Source organism: Pongo pygmaeus, chromosome 9 (assembly GCF_028885625.2).
Source record: "Pongo pygmaeus isolate AG05252 chromosome 9, NHGRI_mPonPyg2-v2.0_pri, whole genome shotgun sequence".
Lineage (NCBI taxonomy): Eukaryota > Metazoa > Chordata > Mammalia > Primates > Hominidae > Pongo > Pongo pygmaeus.
Genome location: NC_072382.2, coordinates 127,152,386 through 127,171,490, shown reverse-complemented (window position 1 = coordinate 127,171,490; position 19,105 = coordinate 127,152,386). Strand labels below are relative to the sequence as shown.

At 47.1% G+C, this 19,105-nt stretch overlaps 1 protein-coding gene across 3 annotated transcripts in view; it reads right to left on the bottom strand.

The window, feature by feature from the left end:
• The window catches only part of PKNOX2 (PBX/knotted 1 homeobox 2), a 266,903-nt gene that overhangs the window by 24,388 nt on the left and 223,410 nt on the right, over window positions 1-19,105 (bottom strand). For all 3 annotated transcript variants that reach the window (XM_054439917.2, XM_063671572.1, XM_054439915.2), the window contains one exon: window positions 10,581-10,769. In XM_054439917.2, the coding sequence (XP_054295892.1) occupies window positions 10,581-10,769 (189 nt within the window). The remainder of the gene's footprint in view (window positions 1-10,580; window positions 10,770-19,105) is intronic.

The window sequence follows — 19,105 nt, the reverse complement described above, 5'->3', positions numbered from 1 at the left end:
TTTTACTCTCCTGGGTTGTCTCTGGCCCAAGAGCTGGAGGAGTATTGCCTATAAATAAGCAGCGCCAGGAGGAGAGGAGCCAAGCACGCCCTCCTCCTACCCACCTGCTGCACGGGCCTCCTGGTCTGGCTCCTCCAGGTGGGTGGGGCGATGGAGGCCTTGCTTCTATTCTGAGCTTACCTCTGCAGCTGTGACCTTGGGGAACAGAGGGGGCAGCTCTTGCCTTGGCTTCCCCTTCCTGGGGCCCCGTGGGAGCCGCCTAGCCCGTGAAGTTTATACTTTGAGCAGAGCTCTTGGCCTTCCTGTTCCTGCAGTCGCAGTCTAAAATGGAGTCTGCCATGCAGAAGCCTAGAAACTGCAAGAGCCCCTGGAAGCCACACACTTCCCCTCCCTGGAGTACAAATAAGGCACTGAGGTTTAGAGATGCCCGGGACTTCCCAAGGCCACACAGCCGGTTAGCAGCCAGAGGACTAGAACACAGATCTCCTTCACCCACAAATGCCCCCTACACAGGTTCTGGGCTGCAAATGCTCCTTGAATCCTGTGGGTCAACCAGTCGCCATTGCAGGCAAGGTGAACAGATAAAAACAACTAAAACTCAGAAGTCCAGAAGCAGCGTGGGCACTGGAGGAAAGGCAATCACGTCACCATCCTTCTGTGGGCCTCATCTCCTTATGTATACAGTGCATGTGACACCAGGACCCTCAACGCCTGAGTTTTCAGCGATGAGACTGCTCTGAGTTTGAGTTCTCCTTGTTCCGACATCCTAGCCTACCATTCTCATGGTATGTAAACTGTGCTGATATTATATTTGAAGCTGAAGCAAACTCGGAAGGTAAATTTACTTTTTTTTTGTTTTTTGAGACAGGGTAGAGAGTCTTGCTCTGTTGCCCAGGCTTGTCTCAAACTTCTGGGGTCATGTAATCCTCCCACCTGAGCCTCCTGAGTCATGGGATTACAGGCGTGAGCCACCACACCAGGCTTGAAGGTAAATTTACTGGGGGAGTGGGTACCTCCATGCCATTCACCTTAAAACCAGTGGAAGAGACTTCTCAATGCCTTGTTTGGAATCATCACTGCTAGCTTGTGCCTCTTCTGGTAGGGATATTTGAGAATTTCAAACATAGAAGGTTGTCCCAGACTTTCTTCACCCCCAAAAAAGTACCCAACAAGGTTAGAAAAATACAAGCAAAGTCAGTAAAATAAATACAAGATGTGTCCCTTGGGATTCAACCAACATACACTGTTTCCTAGCCAAAGGCAGAGGGTGAGCCACCACCTGGATGCTTCGTCTGCTTACTCAGACCCTGGCTGCTTCTCCACCTTGTGGCTTGGATACCCTCCATGCCAATTTACCCAGTTTGGGTAACTAAGGGCAATTTATGCATTGGATCAGAGCCTTCTCTTTCCTACCCTTCTCTCCCTTCCCTGGGTCTTTGGCTGGAAGGTGCTGAGAGGCAGCCAGATTCTATCAGTGAAGGAATAAAATAAAAGCCTTCAGAGATACAGTCCAAGGGCAGGGCTGGGACTGGCAATGTTTTAGGTGGGGCAGGGAAGAGGAAGCAAAATTTTGGCCTTCCGGAGGTCTGGGGAAATGATATTCATCCCTTACATCTGTAAACATGAGCTGCTTCACAAACCTGCCTTGAGTGTGCTTTTTTTTTTTTTTATAGACATAGATTCTCAGGGCCACTGGATCAAGACCCTCACCCATCATCTAGCAATCTATATTTTTAAAAACCTCCTTGTGATGGTCCCAAAGATCAGATGGGTCTGAAAACGACCCACTTACCATACACAGTGAGTATTAGAGAGCATTCTTTCACCGCACTATTCCATTTTAATGTCACCATCACCCCATAGGGTCAGCAGGACAGACTGTCCTATTTGCCTGAAGAGAGATTGAGGTCTAGAGAGGATGGAAGTGACTTCCCAGAGTCAAATAACTGTGCCTCCAGCCTAAGGCCTCTGGCTCTGAGTGTAGGATGAGTGCTCACAGAGAGAGGATATGTGCTTCGGGGTCAGACAGGCTCCAATGCAAGCACAGTGCCTGGCACATTTAGCCATCCAATAATTTATTTCCCACTTTCCTTGGCTAAGGTCACTCAACTAGTGAGTCGCACAGTTGGGATTTAAAAACCTGTCCTAGAAGCCCTCAAGCCACTTGAATTCTTTACTTAGCAACAGAAGGGGTTCAGCTGGGGTTGCGCATGCAGGCAGAGTTGTGCGAACCTTGCTACATGTCTCCCTGTCTGAGATGTTCCCAGGCAATGGTTGAGTCCCAGGATCCCAAGCATCGTCTCTGACTAGCCCCACAACCCCACTTGACTGCGATTTCCAGTCGAGGCTTAGTTGCTAGAGCCGTAGAATGGAGACAAGGGGGCTCTGACTCTCTTTTCTGAGGAAGGAACTTCCAGAGCAGCAGTGGAAACCCCGTGGGGAGCACATGTTGGCTAAGCACACAGTATTATTAGCTTTTTGACAGCTTCCCCTCAGGGCTTATCAGACTCCAAACCCAGGTAGATGCCACTGTGTCTAGACACAAACAGAGTTGCTCCCCTATAGGCTCCTTAGCACCCAGATGGAGGTGAGAAGAGTGTTTGGTACAGTTCTAGTTACGTTTTTCAGCACCCAGAGCCTCACATCCCTGCTGGAATTATCCAGGAACCTGGGGATGAGAGCTGGTTATCCAGCCCAAGAATTCTGTTGGTTTTGTTTCACTAGGAACACAGCCGTGGTGTCCCCAAGCCTCTGGAAACTGCCTGAAGCCTGGGAATCAGATGAAAACCAACACCCACGCTGGGCTCCACGGGCACCCCCGGAAGCGGCCCCACTCCTGTTCCTTGTGTGCTGTTGATTGAGACTCAGAAGCAAACAGCCTCTCAGGAGGGGCAGAGCAAGGCAGGGCTTTGGGTTTGGAATGGCAGGGTTTGGAATGGCAGAGAACTGGTGCTTCCCGAGCACCATCCTCTGGGCCAGCTCCAACACCCTGGAACTGCGGCTGCCACTCATTCTTCACAGACCTCAGTGATCACCAGGGAGTTTTACTCCAAATTGCATTTGGAACAGCAGAAAGATGACTTGTTCCAAAGGAAGGCCTTACTAAGAAATGATGAGAAGCTGTGGAATGACTTTTGGAAGTGAGGAGTGCAGGGGCCCACATGAATGGACAGTGGCCTGTCAGCCCAGGAAGAGCTGTCTGTCCCTGTGAGCCACTGTGCTTCGTTGTTAATAGGGAAAGGGCTTGAGCTTCCCTGGGAGACTCAAGGAAGACTTCATTTCCACTCAAGGAAGGAATTCCTAGAAGAAACCAGAATGGGACAAAGACATGAAGGAGTGAAGGCAATAAATGACAGAAAAGTTTCTGTTTAAGCTGTTTTGAAATAGATGGAATTTTTATCTTACTTGGATGTCTGTGAAACAGGGGAATGAACGGGATGGCCTGGCAAAGATCCTTCCAGCTGAGGATTGTAAAAGAGCCAATGCCATTTCCTAAGGATTGTGTGGGAGGGTGAGTGACGGTGAGTCGGTGGCCAGAGTGGGGTGCAGTGTGAAGCCAGCCCCAGCCACCTACCATCCTCCCCCTGGCCACTAGAGGTCTCTGCTGATCCACTGGCTCAGACCACACTCACCAAAGCCTCCCAGAAGGCCCGCGCTGGCGGCTCCCCTGCCTGGGCTGGGGGCGGGTGGGGGTCGGTTCTGAATGTCTCCTTTTTGCTGGAAAGCTTGTCCTGACCTCCCCAGGGCACAGCCACGGCCCGTCCTCTGGACTCTTCAAAGCCTCCCATCTGCCTTACATACTGGACACAACAGAATGGTTCTCTCTTATGCAGGCGTCCTCTTTCCCCAGCTTGGTAGCAGGCTTTTTGAGGGAAAGAGGGGTCTTTCTCTGAATTCCCCGAAACTGCTTAGCACAATGTTAAGTGCGTGGTCATGCTAGACACATGTGTGGTCTGACTTTGGCCTAAGGCTGTGGGTGTATTCCTGTGCATGGTGTGTGGGGTGTGTGTGTGTGTGCCTGTGCAAATGTGCCTTAGGAGGGTGGAGAGGTTGTCCCTGTCCCCAGACACCCCTTCCCGGCAGCATCCCTCCATTCTGGCAGAGCCAGAGCCCTGTCTTAGACCAAGAAAAGCCAGATTCCCAAACTCGGGAAAGCCAAGCACATGTAAACAAGCCACCTAATCCTGTTCTTGTTCCACTCCTGTTGGGGGCCTTGGTCTCAAGGGAAAGGCAGTTCTGGCCTGTGGGGACAAGCAGCAGCTGCTGCTCTTAAGGAACATTCCTTCTCAGGCGGGAGAAGCACTCAGGTTTCACTAGCCTGGCGGCAAAGGCCACCCTCTGGTCTCCGGGCTCCACGGCTGCAGGGCTGGGGGTGAGGAACCGGCAGAAGAGACAGCTTTAATGCCTGTGACAGGCAGTGTGGCTCATTTTATTCCACTTCAGTCTAGGGATGCCCCGTGTCCATGTAAGTAGTGATCCTTCCAGGGCAGATCGCCCCCCTACCCTAGTCCCATCCAGTTTTCTCCCTGGTCCTGTCCTCAGGATGCTTAGCCACTGGGCAGAACCTCTAGGGTCCTGGCTGAGGTGATGGCCCCCTACCCCTTCGGCCCCCTGCCAATCTGGAAAATCCAAAATTCCTTAGAGGTCAATAGGCAAGTGCCACCCTTCCCAGGTAGGGATGTATTGATTAGCCCCCTTCCTATTCTGCTGGGGAGGCACAGAGCTGCAGAGTCGCATCTGGCAGCTGGGCCTAGCATCTCAGAATGTCCTCAACTTTGTACCTCTCATTTCCCTACTTCCAGTCTACTAGCAAATCCAAATTCTTGCTTCATAGCAATTGGCTTCTTCCTCTGTAGTCCCTAACCCCCTGACCAATAGCTAGGTAGGGTCATCCCGCCCCACCCAGGTCCCAGGACCCCGATTCTTCTCCCCACGTGTCACAAAAATGTATCCCCATGTAGCAAGAAGAACATGGGCTCTGGAGTAGCCCATCCTGGACTCCAGCACTTGCTAGGTGTGTGACTTTGAGCCAGGGTCTTCACTTCTCTCAGCTTCTCTTTTCTTGGATGTAAAATGGAGAAAATCATGTGTACCTTGCAGCCTGTCGTGAAGAGTAAATTAGATAATCTGTGGAAAGCACCTAGTACACACCATGTTTGAGACAGAGAGGAGCTTAATAAATGTTCACCGTCTCCCCTCCTTCTGCCAGCTCTTCTTGGACCAATACAAGATGTGACTACTCAATTGATTTGTCTCCAGCATGTCTCCAGCCCTGACCCTGTTGCCTACATTCTCCACTACCTTTAAAATCTTTAGCAGTCGGCCACCACTATCAGCCCCAAAACAGAACTCCCACACATTTGGCTTCAAGGTACCCCATCATTACACTTGAGACCTGGGACTGTGTCGCATCCATTTTTTATATCCCCAGAACTCAGTAGGCTCCAGAGGTGCCTGACTGGATGCAGGATGCGTGAATGAATGCGCCCCCTTCACCCCATCTCCTCTCTAGGGATTCTGATTGGCTCTCTCTGTTTCTCACCTTCTTCCAGACTTCTCGCTACATTGGAAACACTCATCTTTATAAAGGTTGCCAAATAGGCTACCAACTCTCACCAAGCCTGCCTGAAATGCCACCTCCCCCAGGAAGCCCTCCCAAGGCCAATGAATCTGTAACTTCTCCAATCACAACGGGCAAAATCCTCCTGTTGGCCTCTCCACTCTGTACTGAGGTTTGTTTATCCTATTGTGGAGCAGGAACAAACTGGCCATGAAGGTGTGAGGGCTGGGTCTGGGACTTGGTCCCTCTCTGAGGAAGGATGAAGGATGCTGAGTAGAGACTGGGGCAACCTCAAGCCACACATGTGGATCACCCAATCCAGAATCCCTGACTGCAGCTCCTCTCCCCATCTCTTTGGCTGCTCCTTTCCTCTATACTCTTGACCCTGAGCATTTCACGGCTGATATCATTTATCTAGATCCTCATTGCGACTCATGGCTCTCTCTCCCTGAGACTGGGAGCTCCTCTTGGACAATGGCTTGTGTCTGTTCTCACAGTAACTAGCACAGAACATAGAGTGAGTGCCCCCCAAACGCTTGGCAATTGAATGAGAACCATGATTCAATCCACTTTGCCTGGAATAGAGTTGAGGCTTAAATCTCCACAGAGAAAAAAGGATGAATTTCAGGTCAAACTAATACTTGAGTGAGGTGGGAGTTAAGGTCTCTCTAGTGGAATGGTTCCATTTGCGCCCTCTAGGAAGGACAGGAGAACCCAGAGTCGGGTCTAGAACCAGTCTCCTTACAGAGGATGCTGCCCCCACAAGAAGCCTGGGCTCTGAGGAGTAGGAAGCCTGGATGTCATTGGGTGCCTGCAGCACAGGATGGGTTCCTAGGGAGGGGGAAAATCTAGCTGTGGCCCAGGTCTTTGAAAGTCTGCTTTAGTCCCCTGCTTGGTAGAACAGTCTCCCTTACTTCCCATCTCCACTCTGCCCAGCAGAGAAGACTCATACAGAGAAATCGAAGGCCGAGCAGGAAAACACTCAACCCATCGATCTGGATGGAGGACACGGCATAGCATCTGGGAGTGGGGGTACCAAGTTGAAAAAAAAATGTCTCCCGCTTTGCAACACAAGGCTGGATGATTAGCACACAGGGAAAACCATGAGCCAGCAGTTTGCAACAAAGCTGGCAGGCGGCTGGAATGTTGATCCAGAGGATCATGTTCCAGAGGGGAGACACCCCTCCCCAGGCCAGGCTGGTGCTCAGTGAGGCTATTTTAGGCTGGGGGGATTAAGGGTGAACCATGACGAATGCATGTACCCGTGTGTGCACACACATACACACACACTCACAAGCTCCTTTTCTCTCTCCTCTCCCATACAGGCTCCTGTGTCTTGAACCCAAGACCTGCCTCCTGCACTGAAAGTCTCTGGTCCCCGATTCTTAGCAGCCCTGGGCCTCTCCTTCCTGGGAGAGCCCGTGGAAGCCCCGCCCCTACCTTAGTGCAACAGTAACAGGGGCCTGTCCTGGGAAGGCTTAAGAGATGTGTGAGTGTGCAGGTGGGCCGAGGGATGGCCAGAGAAGGCAGGAGAGCAGGTTAGGAAGCTCCTGCCATAGCCTATGTGTAATTACCGTATTTACCCCTGAAGCCTGAGCAAAGCAGGCAGTGGCAGTCAGAGAAAATGCAGGGGCAAGTTTGAGTAATACAACAGGAGCAGCACATAGCACATCCTCCTGACTTTCCCGCCTCCTCGTACCCTGGCTGTGCACTGAGCCACATCCATTGTCCTTTCACTTGCTTTCACTCTTGCTGCCGTTCCTCTCTCCATCTGTCCTTCTGCCCCGTCGTTCTCAGTATCGTCTCCCTTTTCCTGGGTTTGTGTGCCTCCCTGTCTCTCTCTGTTGCTCTTTTCCTCCAATTCTTCAGCCTGTCTCTGCCTCCCTCCTGAATGTTGACCCTGCATATTTGGCTTTCTTTCCCTTTATTTTTCTTCCTATTTCTCCTTTCCTCCTTTGGCTTCCCCTTGCCCCTGCCCCCCTAACTTTCTTTCCCTAATTCCATTATTTCTTTCAATAAATACTTCCCGGCCATCTATCTTGCACAAGACCTTGTGGTAGCCACTGCTGGGGTCACAGGGAGAGTACACTAGGACTCTGAAGGGATGAGTCTATTTACAGAGACTATCAGTAGGCAGAGGCTGGGAATGGCTGTTTTTGGTCTATAATAAGGTGATTCGGTGATTTCAAACATGTAAAATACTGTCTCTGCTCAAAAAGTGTTATCTAGGATAGGAAAATGAGATGAACACAAGCATCTATAATATAAAGTCACAGTGACTTTTGCCATATCGATGGCTAAGCAAGCTCCAGCAGTTACTGGAGTGCAGGAAGCGTCCATTCTGGATGGGGCATCAGGGAGTCCTCCTGGGTGAGCAGCCTTGTTCCTACCCTTGGGGAAGAAGCTGGGTTTGGTTGTGCAGAGATGATGGGGTTGTGGGGAGTTGTCACCCGAACAGACAGGCATGGAGTGATGGTTACAGCACCCCGAACAGTCAGATTGGCCCAGCCAGGAAGGCTGAAGCCAGACCTAGGAGGGCCTTGAATGTCACGTGAACAGATGTGAAAGCCCTCCCTTCCACCCCCAGGGGCATGGCAAGCAGGGTTTCTGAGCAGGCGAATGACATGAGCAAAGCTAGAAAGATGAATCCAGCAGCAGAAGCTTAAGAGATGCGTGGGTGTGCAGGTGGGCTGGGGGATGGCCAGGAGAGCAGGTTAGGAAGCTCCTGCCGTAGCCTATGTGTAATCACCGTATTTACCCCTGAAGCCAGAACAAAGCAGGTGGTGGCAGTCGGAGAAAATGCAGGGACAAGTTTGAGTAATACCAAGTAGGAATACCTGACTAGTGTCTTTTCTCTTTCTCAGTGCCTCGCTCGCATCCCCCCCTCCCCCACACCCACCATCCAATTGTCTGATTCCTCTTTCCCAGCTGATCAATGGCCTTTCTGCAGTGGCTACCCCGGGGCCAGCTTCACTTCCAGGCAGAGATCTGATGCTTCCAGTGATAGGAATCAAAATTCTTCCCTCTTTCCTCAAAGCTCAGAAGGCTGAGTGCTGGGATTCTCCAGGGGGACTGATTTTTGCAGGTGGCAGCATCTCTGAGACCTTAACCATCCAGAGCCCACATTATCCTTTTCTGCAAACCCCACTTCTCCAGTGACCAACTGGTTTCTACAAACCGACTTGTCAGTCTCAGACCTCCAACCCTGCGAGGGCTGAGGTGGCTGCTAAGCCCTCTGCCCCTCCTTCCTTCCCCCACTACCCTTGTGCACCTCCAGCTCCAGAGCTCGAGGTGGAGTTGGAGGGCCCAGGAGGGGAAATCCAGTGCCTCTCCAAGGACCTGATTATTTCCAAAGACTTGTGCTAATTTTCTGATATGATCCTCACATCTCTGTGAGGCACTAAATCCTCATTACTTTTCCTGACCAATGCATTCTAATTAGATCAACACTTAAAAAAAATTCACAATAGCCACAGGATGGCTTTCCATCTCATTAACTCCTCACTTATTATTTTCATGAAAATTACTGATAAAAATGTGCATCTCCATTTGGCGAGGCCTCACAGCCTCCTCAGCTCCTATCTTGCATCTCTCCCATCACCGGGACTGCGCAGCGTCACCATGGTAACCCACAATAATAGAAACTAATAAATTACAAACGAGATGCTCGTTGAGCAATTATTGTCCTCTTTTATGCAAGTTTCTTGCTAATTTTGATCATAAGGGAAAGTACAATAAGACTCTGAAGGAATGAGTCTATTTCAAGAGAATATTAGCAGGCAGAAGCCCGGGCGGGTGTTTTTAGATCTGTAATAAAGTGACTTGGTGATTTCAAGCGAGAGGAAGAGGAAGTAAACTTCTTGCCCTATGTCCTGGGCAGTACTCACTCCGAGTCTCAGAAAGAGCCCACTGGCGTGGGTTGGATGTGATACCAAGTGTATCTTTTGTGCTTGTTGTCAAGATGTGCAAAGCGAGGCTGGCCTTCTAGAAGTCAGCCTGTCCTCTCCCCTGACTCCACCAATCTGGGGAGACAGAGTACATGGGTGGTTCCTTATGGGTCTAGGGACAAAAATGGCACAGCCTTTCTTTGGTACTACTTCCAGCACCTCTCGGCACTCACTCCTAGAAAGTTTACCTGCATCCACATGCCTGATTGTTTAATGAGAAGAGGCTACGGAGGACTCCTTGGGGACCCTCCGGGTGTCTTCCAGGACTCAGGGGCTCAGTGGAAGGGGAACAAAGTCTCAAGCCTGTGGCTTATGCAGATGCCTGTGAGTTGGATGGGAAGGTATTGCCAGGCAGCTTTCTGGGTTTGTAGGTTTGGGGAAAATATCCTGCCCTGGAGGGGAAACCCCATTCTTGCCCAAAGCGTGTAGTCAACATTTCTGCATTTCCCAGGTCTCAGGAAGGAGGTGGCAGGGGAACCTGGGAACAGGGTGGCTTGAGGTGACATTGACCATGGCCCTGAACCTTAGGGGGACAGAGATGCCAGAGTAGTGTGAGTGCCTGGAGAATGATTAGGGAGCAGCAGGCCCATGGGAAGCTGGCTTCACCCATTAGGTGAGCAGGATTCAGGGAATGACTGCTTTCCCCAAGTGCCCTTTCCCAGAAATGCAGATGGCTCAGCGAGCCACAGCCTCTTAAGAAGCCTGTGGGGCTGGGATGTCTGAGCCCAGTCCCAGCTCATCCTCCAGGAGAGCCTTCCATCTCCTTAGCCCTGGTGCTCACTCTGGGGGATACCTTGGGCCAGTAAGCCAGGAATGATTTTGGACATTGTCCCTCTCCGATGTGGTCATTTTCAAGGGAATACTAATGCCCTGGCAGGGCAGAGTGTGTGTAAAAAACGGATGGGGTGGCCTGATGGATATGAAGAGGAGTGCATCAGAGGAGGGCCCTCGTGGCAAAGGAACCCAGTGGGTCTAACCCAATGAAGGTCACCAGGGGACCTTCCTCCACGCCTGGCTCCAGAGCTGGGCTTAGGAGCCTGGCTTAAGAGATGGGATCCAGCTCTGTGTGTTACCTGTGAGTGAAGGTTGATGGAGGGCTGGTTGGGGGAGTAGGGCCCCCCTAGATCATTCCTGAGCAGGTTATCGCTGTGCATCTTGGTTTTGAGGCAGGTGATGTAACGGTTACAAAAGTCCTTGCAGAGTTCATTGACTTTCTCCAGCTCCAGCAGGTGGATTCTCAGGACCTGGATTGCCTTCACCATCTGCGGAGAGGGAGGAGAGGTGAGCCCAGGTGTTTGCACCCCATTCCCCTCACTGCCTGGACCCCCAGGCCCCACCACCCCAGGGGAGGGAAGCCCACCCCCTGCCCTAGCTCATGCTTCCTACATTTGATCTTGGCCAAAAGGCCCAGAAGTGGTAGGCGGTGCCTTCTCATCCCCATGACTTCAGTTCTAATGATGGCTCTCTGCTAATTATTCCTTTGCTCTGAGCCCTCTGTTATCACAGCTGTTTTTGAGGCAGTTGTGGTATTCTGAGAACAGCACTGGTCTTAGCGATGGAAGGCCAGGCCAAGCCCCCGGCCTGTCATTTACTATCTGTGTGAGCTTGGGCAAGTTGCTCAAGCTCTCTGTGCCTTAGTGGCTAACAAATGGGGATAATTAGATTCTCCCTGACAACTTTGTAGAGTTGTTGCGAGTGTTGTATGAGGGCATATACGTGGTAGCACACTGTGAGGTATGAAGGACCAGGGAAGCATGGGGAAGACGGAGATCAGAATTTATTATAAGTGCCTCTAGAGCTCAGGGACTGTCTATTCTTAAACAAGCATTCTGAGTGCCTCATGGGATACCGGTTACCTTGTGGACGCTCTGTGGATACTCGCTGACGGACTGAATAATCCAGCATGACTTAGCTGGGCACCAGCTACCTCACTGTCTGCTGTGGCCTTTTCCATGCCCTTTGGATTGCTGTACGGGAGCCTGCTGCCTCTTCAAATGGACATTCCTAACCTTTTCATGGGAAGAAACTATTTTGCTATTGAAGCTTTGCTCTTTACTGCTGTTATGATCATAAAAAGAAAATACTATGGAAGGTGTGGAAAGCAGGGTGAAAAAAACCTGTCTTTGATCCAATCACCCTAAAGAATGATGATTTTTTCCCACACCCATATATTTTAACATAGTTTCAATAACCTTGTGCATGCAATTTATTTTCTGTTTTTTCCCTCTAGTTTAGCAAATCTATTTTTCTAAGTGCCAGAATTGTTTTCTCTATCCTCTCTTCTAGACTATGAGCTTTGAGAAGGTAGGGATGATGTCTAATTTGCTCACCATGTTATCTTCAGCACCAACACATATGGATACGGAGTAAACATTTGCTGAATGGGTGAAAGTTATTGAGTAAACATATTTTTAAATGTTGCATATTATTTCATGTGTGTGCCATACTTAACCAGTCCTCTATTGTTAGGTATTTAGATTACTTCCAATTTTTCAATTTTACAAAAAATGTTACAGTGAATATTTTTTAAGCTTATAGTTTTTTTACAAAAAAAAATGTTTCTGCATTATTTCTTTAGGATGAATTCCCAGAAGTGACAGGAAAAAAAGCTATGAACGTTCTTGTGGATTATGATAAATATTGCCCAATTGCTTTTCAACAGGGCGTTGTTCAAATGGTGCTAGAACAATTAGACATCCATATGCAAAAAAACTGAATCTTGATTTAAACCTCATACCTTAGATGAGATTAACTCAAAATGGATCAGAGACATAAATATAAGACAGAAAACTATAAACCTCTTAAAGAAAACCAGGAAAAAATCTTCAGGATCTAGGGTGAGGCAAAGAGATCTTAGAGTTGACAACAAAAGCATGATCCAGGCTGGGCACAGTGGCTCACGCCTGTAATCCCAGCACTTTGGGACATTGAGACAGGAGGATCACTTGAGGTCAGGAGTTTGAGACCAGCCTGGCCAACATGGCGAAACCCCATATCTACTAAAAATACAAAAATTAGCCAGTGGTGGTTGTGCATGCCTGAAGTCCCAGCTACTTGGGAGGCTGAGGCAGGAGAATCGCTTGAACCCAGGAGGTGGACTTTACAGTGAGCTGAGATCGAGCCACTGCACTCCAGCTTGGGCGACAGAGCGCAACTCCGTCTCAAAAAAAAAAAAAAAAGATGATCCAGTGAGGAACTGGACCCTGTCAAAATTAAAAATGTTTACTCTTCAAAAGACCCTGTGAAGAAGAGGAAAAGACTACATACTGGAGGAGAATATTTGCAAACCAAATACCTGACAAAGGACTTGTATCTAGGATATATAAAGAACTCTCAAAACAAAACAGTAAAATAACAAGCAACCCAATTAGAACATGGTCATAAGACATGATTAGACATTTCACTGAAGAGGATATACAGATGGCAAATAAGCACATGAAAAGATATTCAATGTCATTAGTCACTAGGGAAATGCAAATTAAAACCACAATGAGATATCACTACACACATATTGGTATGGTTAAAATAAAAGAAATAAATATGACAACACCAAATACTGGTGAGGAACTGGAGACTAGAACACTCAGACATTGCTGTTAAGAGTGTAAAATGGTACAGCCACTCTGGAAAACAGTATAACAATTTCTTACACAACCAAATATGAGCGTACCATATGACCCAGCAATTGTACTCTTGGGCATTTATCCCAGAGAAATAAAAACATGTGTTCTTACAAAAACCTGTATACAAATTGTTCAAAGCAGCTTTACTTATAATAGTCAAAAATTGGAAACAACCCAAATGTACTTCAATGGGTGAATGGATAAAGAAACTGTAATTCATCCATATCATGGAATATAAGTCAGCAATAAAAAAGAATGAGCTATTGATATGCCCAACAATGTGGATAGATTGCAAGGGAATTTTCCTGAGAGACAAAAGCCAGTCTCAAAGGATTATATACTATATAATGCCATTTACATAACATTTTTGAAATGACAAAATTATAGAGATGGAAGACAGAAAGACAGATTAGTGATTGACAGCGGTAGAGAGGAGGAGGGAGGGAGGAACTGTGCTGTACCTTGCTATAACAATGTTTATGTGGATCTAAGTATATGATAAAATTGCACAGACCTAATTACATGTACACACACACACACACACACACACACACACACGAGGGCATGTAAAACTGGTGAAATCTGAATACAGTTGGTGAATTGTTCCTGGCTGTGAAATTGTGCTATGGTTATACAAGATGTGAATCAGGAGCTCTCTGTATGAGTTCTTATAACTGCATGTGAATCTACATTTATATCAAAATTAAAAGAAAAAAATGCTAGGAGTGGGTGATGCTTATTGCTTTTCCAGATCCATTTATGTTGACGCAAGCAATATATGGGATCTCTATTTAATCCCACCCTCCTAGCTTTTGGCTAGCTCCTGGATGCCTAGAGGAGAGTTTGGACAATATAAAAAGGGATGGAAACAAGGAAGGAAATCTCTCCCAGAGAATTGTGACTGTGAGGTGTGTGTAGAGCAGTGTGGCTTGAAGCCAGCATTACACCCTTCTCTGAGCCTCATTGGCATTTCAAGTGGGGAGCCCACATTCCCTGGGCTGGGCTTGTGGCTTGTCTGATGAGCAGGGATTGTGCTCAACTAATTAAGGGTTTTTGGAGTACTAAATTAGACCAAGTGTCACTCAAAGACAGAAAGCAGCGATTGTGTGTCGTCATGCAGGGCTCAGTCACAAGGTCTCCTCCTAAGAAATGCCACCTCCGTGGGGCTGAGGCTGAGGGAGACTGAGCCATCCTAAGCAAAGAGGAAAAATGGTGACTTCAGAATGGATCATTTGGACCCCAAAGTGGAGTCAAGTTCTTAATAAAGATTTATTCTTGCCTAATGTTCTACTTGACTTTGGCCACGAACATCTTGGTCTATGTCTCTCAGTGTAATGAGCACAGGATAAGGTACTTAACACATATGTGTTGCGGGATTGTTAATAATACCCAAACATTTCTTATTTAGACTGTGTCTCAGGCACTGTGTTAAGCCCATTCCAGGCCTTATTTATTCCACACAACCATCTCATTAAGTAGGTACCATTATTGCTCATATTTTGCATTTGAAGAAAATAAAATCCAAAAATATTACGTTTCCTTGCTTAGAGTCACACAACTGGTGAGCGATATGAAGCCAGGTTGCCCCACCCCCGACCTGTGTGCCTTGTCTTTCAATATGGACTCCCAGGATTATGTAGGTAGAGGAAGTGGTAGTATAAAGGGTGCATGGTTTGGGAGAAAGTGGCTCAGTGACAGCACGTACAGGGTTCTAGGAAGCCAAATAGCTTTTAAGACATCACAGTTTAGGATTTCCAGAACCCTTCCTGGTAATGTGCCTTTCCTCAGCTGCTCTGATCTCCCATCTCTCACTCCTGGCACAGCCCCCCCGGGGTCCGAACACCTCACTAACACAGGTGCCTGCTTCTCCATGTGCACACGGAGAGGGCTGGACTGTCAGGTCCCTTACGTTTTCTGACTCTCTGAACATTACCAGGACTTCTGCCCTCAATTCACACCTGACGGTGTTAGAATGAACCCCACACGATGACCTGGACCAGCCTCTAGGTGGCTACACAGTCCAAACTCATCAGGACACAGGCTGCATCTTCTCCTCCAGCCTCTCCCCGTCACTGGGCGATGAACTTATTGCCTCGGACCATCTCCATATTCTCTCAGTCTGCTGATTAAGAAGCTTTTCCTTATATTTAATCAAAATCTCTCCCGCCTTAATGTAAAGTGCCTTCTGTAGGCACCAAGAACATCAAGGAACTTCTAGGACCTCTATCAACACAACTTCTTTTTAATTTAATTTTACTCATTCAACAAGTATTGAGTCTTACTATATGCCACATATTGGACCAGGCATCTGACTTGACCAAGTTGTTCAATTAACTTTCTCTTCTCTCTCTCTTTTTTTTTGAGACGGAGTCTTGCTCTGTCACCCAGGCTGGAGTGCAGTGGCGCGATCTCAACTCACTGCAAGCTCCACCTCCTGGTTCACGCCATTCTCCTGCCTCAGCCTCCCAAGTAGCTGGGACCAGGTCCGCCACCATGCCTGGCTAATTTTTTTTTTTTTTTTTTTTTTTTTTTTGTATTTTTAGTAGAGACGGGGTTTCACCGTGTTTGCCAGGATAGTCTCCATCTCCTGACCTCATGATCCGCCTGCCTTGGCCTCCCAAAGTGCTGGGATTACAGGCGTGAGCCACTGTGCCCGGCCTAACTTTCTCTTTTCTAGACAAAAACGATCGTCATTCCTTAAACCTTTCTTCTCTTTCCCTTCCCCCCTTCCTTCTTTCCTCCCTCCTTTCTTTCCTTTTCTTTTTTCCTTCTTTCTCACACACATACATATATTCACACATACACAGAGAAAAGTGCACATATCTATTCATTTATTTTAAATATATAACCAATTTATACTTACTTTATAAAATCAGAAAATACAGGTAAGTAAAACAAAAGTAAAATATACTCAGAAGAGCTTTGCTCAAATAAAATACACGCATAGCATGTTTAAACCAGGTCTGGTGCATAGTGACCAAAAGTGGACCTATCCTTTGGTCTAACAAAGTGCAGCTGAAGGATTACTTTTTTATGGGCTAATGGAATTGGTTTAAAGATTTAAGGAGGTAGAGTAAATCATAATGGTATTCTGAGGCAATGAATATGTAGGACCTGTTCAATATTAGAAAGTTAGGCAACACCATCAATGTTGGGGGGCTGCCTGGCAGGGCAGGAACACTGTGGGTTCATTGTCAGGCAGCCTGGATTTGAGTCCGAGCCTGCTCTCTGTTAATTGGGTGTCGTTGGGCAAATTCCATGATTTCTCTGAGCGTCAGTCTCTTTACGTGTAAAATGGGGATAATGTTCATCTCTAACTCACAAGATTTGAAAGGGGCTAAAGGAGATAATGATGTAAACATGCTTTATAAACCACAGTAAACCAAATGCATGCAAGTTGTAAAAATAATCTCTTCTAATAATGTCTGATATTCCATTGGCTTTTCTACTGCTATTCTATGTCCAGCCAGTGAAAAAATAGTAACTCCCAGGGTCTTTTTTGCTCCCATATTTATGTTTAGTAAATCATCCTCTATCCTGTGTTTACAATTTTGGATTTTTGTCTCCAAGTTAGAAAATTCTGATTTATTAAACTATTTTTCTAAATGATCGGGGTCATGTGAAAATTTATTCCAAATCTTCTAGAGCAATAACAATGCCACTTAATTTAACATCACCGCCAAATGCGGTGAATGCATCCTTAATTCCTCTCCCCAGGTGTTGCTCCATCTTTCAGCTTCTTTTCCTCCCTTCTCTTTCAAAATAATGATTCAGCCCTTTTTTGCTAAGAAGTCTGCATCAAAAAAGCAAAACAAACGCAACCTCACATTTTAGTCTCCTACCACTGTACACAAGTCTCACAGTCCCAGGAAAGTACACAAAAATGGGGTTTCTTATTTTCTATAAAGCCATGTGATCTGATGTCCCACACTGATTATTTTCTGCCTGGGTATTTTGAACAAGTAGTTTAAACTTTATCTGCAAAATTTAGGATGACAATAATACCTACACTTCAGAGTTGTTGTGAAAACTGAATAAGATCATGTATGCAAATGTGCTGGGCATATAGCAGCCATTCAAGAAATGTCAATTGCTCATACCAATGTGGTCCTCCCTCCATCATCAAATGCGTCTCTCAGTGTTGCCTCTCTTGTAGGATAGTGGCCTTTCCACTTGATAATAATAATTTCTTGCCTTTCAAAACATTTGTATACACAGCACTTTACAATTTACAAAATGCTTTCTCTCCATTACCTCATTTGAGTCTCGTCACCACAGGGACACAGGCAATATTATCTCTCCTAGAGATAAGGAAATTGAGGCTCAGAGATTACGGAACCCATTCAGCTCCATGCAGGAATTAGGGAGGCATCTTTGTTTTGCAGGCACATTCCTTTCACCCTCTCCTTCCTTTTTGCAAATTGGGAAGCTGGAACTATTCTCCCTCACGGACAGAAGAAGGAATTTATAAACACACATTCCTTAACGTGCTATGATATTTCCTGTGGGTCACTGTGCCTGCCAACGCTCAAATCTAATCAGGAATTTTTCCAGACCAGGCCAGCCTGCCCTGACCATTTGGAAGTGTGGGGTCACTAGAACAAAAAATGGGACATGAAAAAAAGGTGAATACCAGTGATTGGAGAACTGCCTGATGATTCGGGGACAAAACAAATATTTTGTGGAAACCATCATGCAAGACAAGTTAAATCATTCTGGAGTCAATAACCTGGCACTCTCCTGATGGCCTCAGAATTTGGGAAAGAAGTGGTACCGAGGAAGGAGGGTGGGCTTCGAGAGTTAGAGCCACTTGGTTCAAATCCCAGCTATGTAATTTATTGACTATAGGGTTCTTAGTCCTTGATTTCTTCCTCTGTCAAATGGGGATAATAACAACTACTTCATAGGGCTCTTGTGAGAATTAAACAGCAAAGAAGACACTCAGGGCTTTAGGTCTTGGGTGTCTTGGGTCTTCCATCTATGGTGAGACCCTGAACAATTTACATAATCTCTAAGCTGTAGTTTCCTCACCTGGAAAATAAGATAATAATAGTGACTCCTCAGAGTTGCACTGTGGGGTAAATGAGATGTGGCTAAAAGAAAATGAAAAACAAGACCTGGCCCAGAGAAAGATGGAAGAAGATATTAGCTCCTGAGCTGCTTCGGGTGTGGTCACTGGAGCGCGAGTCTTGCACTGTATTTGATTCCTGCCTGGGCCATGGACCAGCTGCATGATGGTGACTGCATCTCTTGCCTCAATTGCCTCCTCTTAAAATGGGGATAATAGTAACACGTGCCTTGTGGGTTTAGAAAGAGGATTAAATAAGATAATATATGTAAAACAGTTGGAACGGTACCCCGGCACCTGGTAAGTGCTCTATAAATGTTCATTATTACTAGCATTGATGATTCCTATTTCCTTTCCCTTTCCTGGTGTCTGTGGGATTTTCTGCTCCTGTCTAGGCAAAGAGAGCCTGGACTGAAGGCCAAAGTGACTAAGTCTCTGAATGCCGCTGGCCTGAGGCCTCTGGGCCCAGAGCTCTGGCCTGATTCCTTCACGTGCCTCCCTATTCACAGCCTCCGGCCTCTGGCCCTGCCTCTTCAGAGTGGGCCCAGGGGCCTGGGGGGCCCCATTTTAGAGCTGGCTTTGCGGTCAGGCAGCCGTAATCTGTCCCTCGAGCCACACCAGAGTCTCATTAAAACGTGCCCCATAAATGTTAAAAAATTTACACATAAAAAAATTCCATGCATGAAACTGAAACCGTACGTTTTACAGCCACGGTTTGAAATCTTGCATAATATATAAAACCTTGGCCCTGCACCGGGGGCCCGTAAATCAGATTTTATAAAACAAAAAGCTTTTACCTTTCAAAGGGTTTTGGGAAACTTGCAAATTTTACAAACTTTACCAACTGCCAGTCAGAGGCTGGTGGGCCCAAGGAGGGGATCTGTGGGCCCAGCTTAGGAATCGTCCT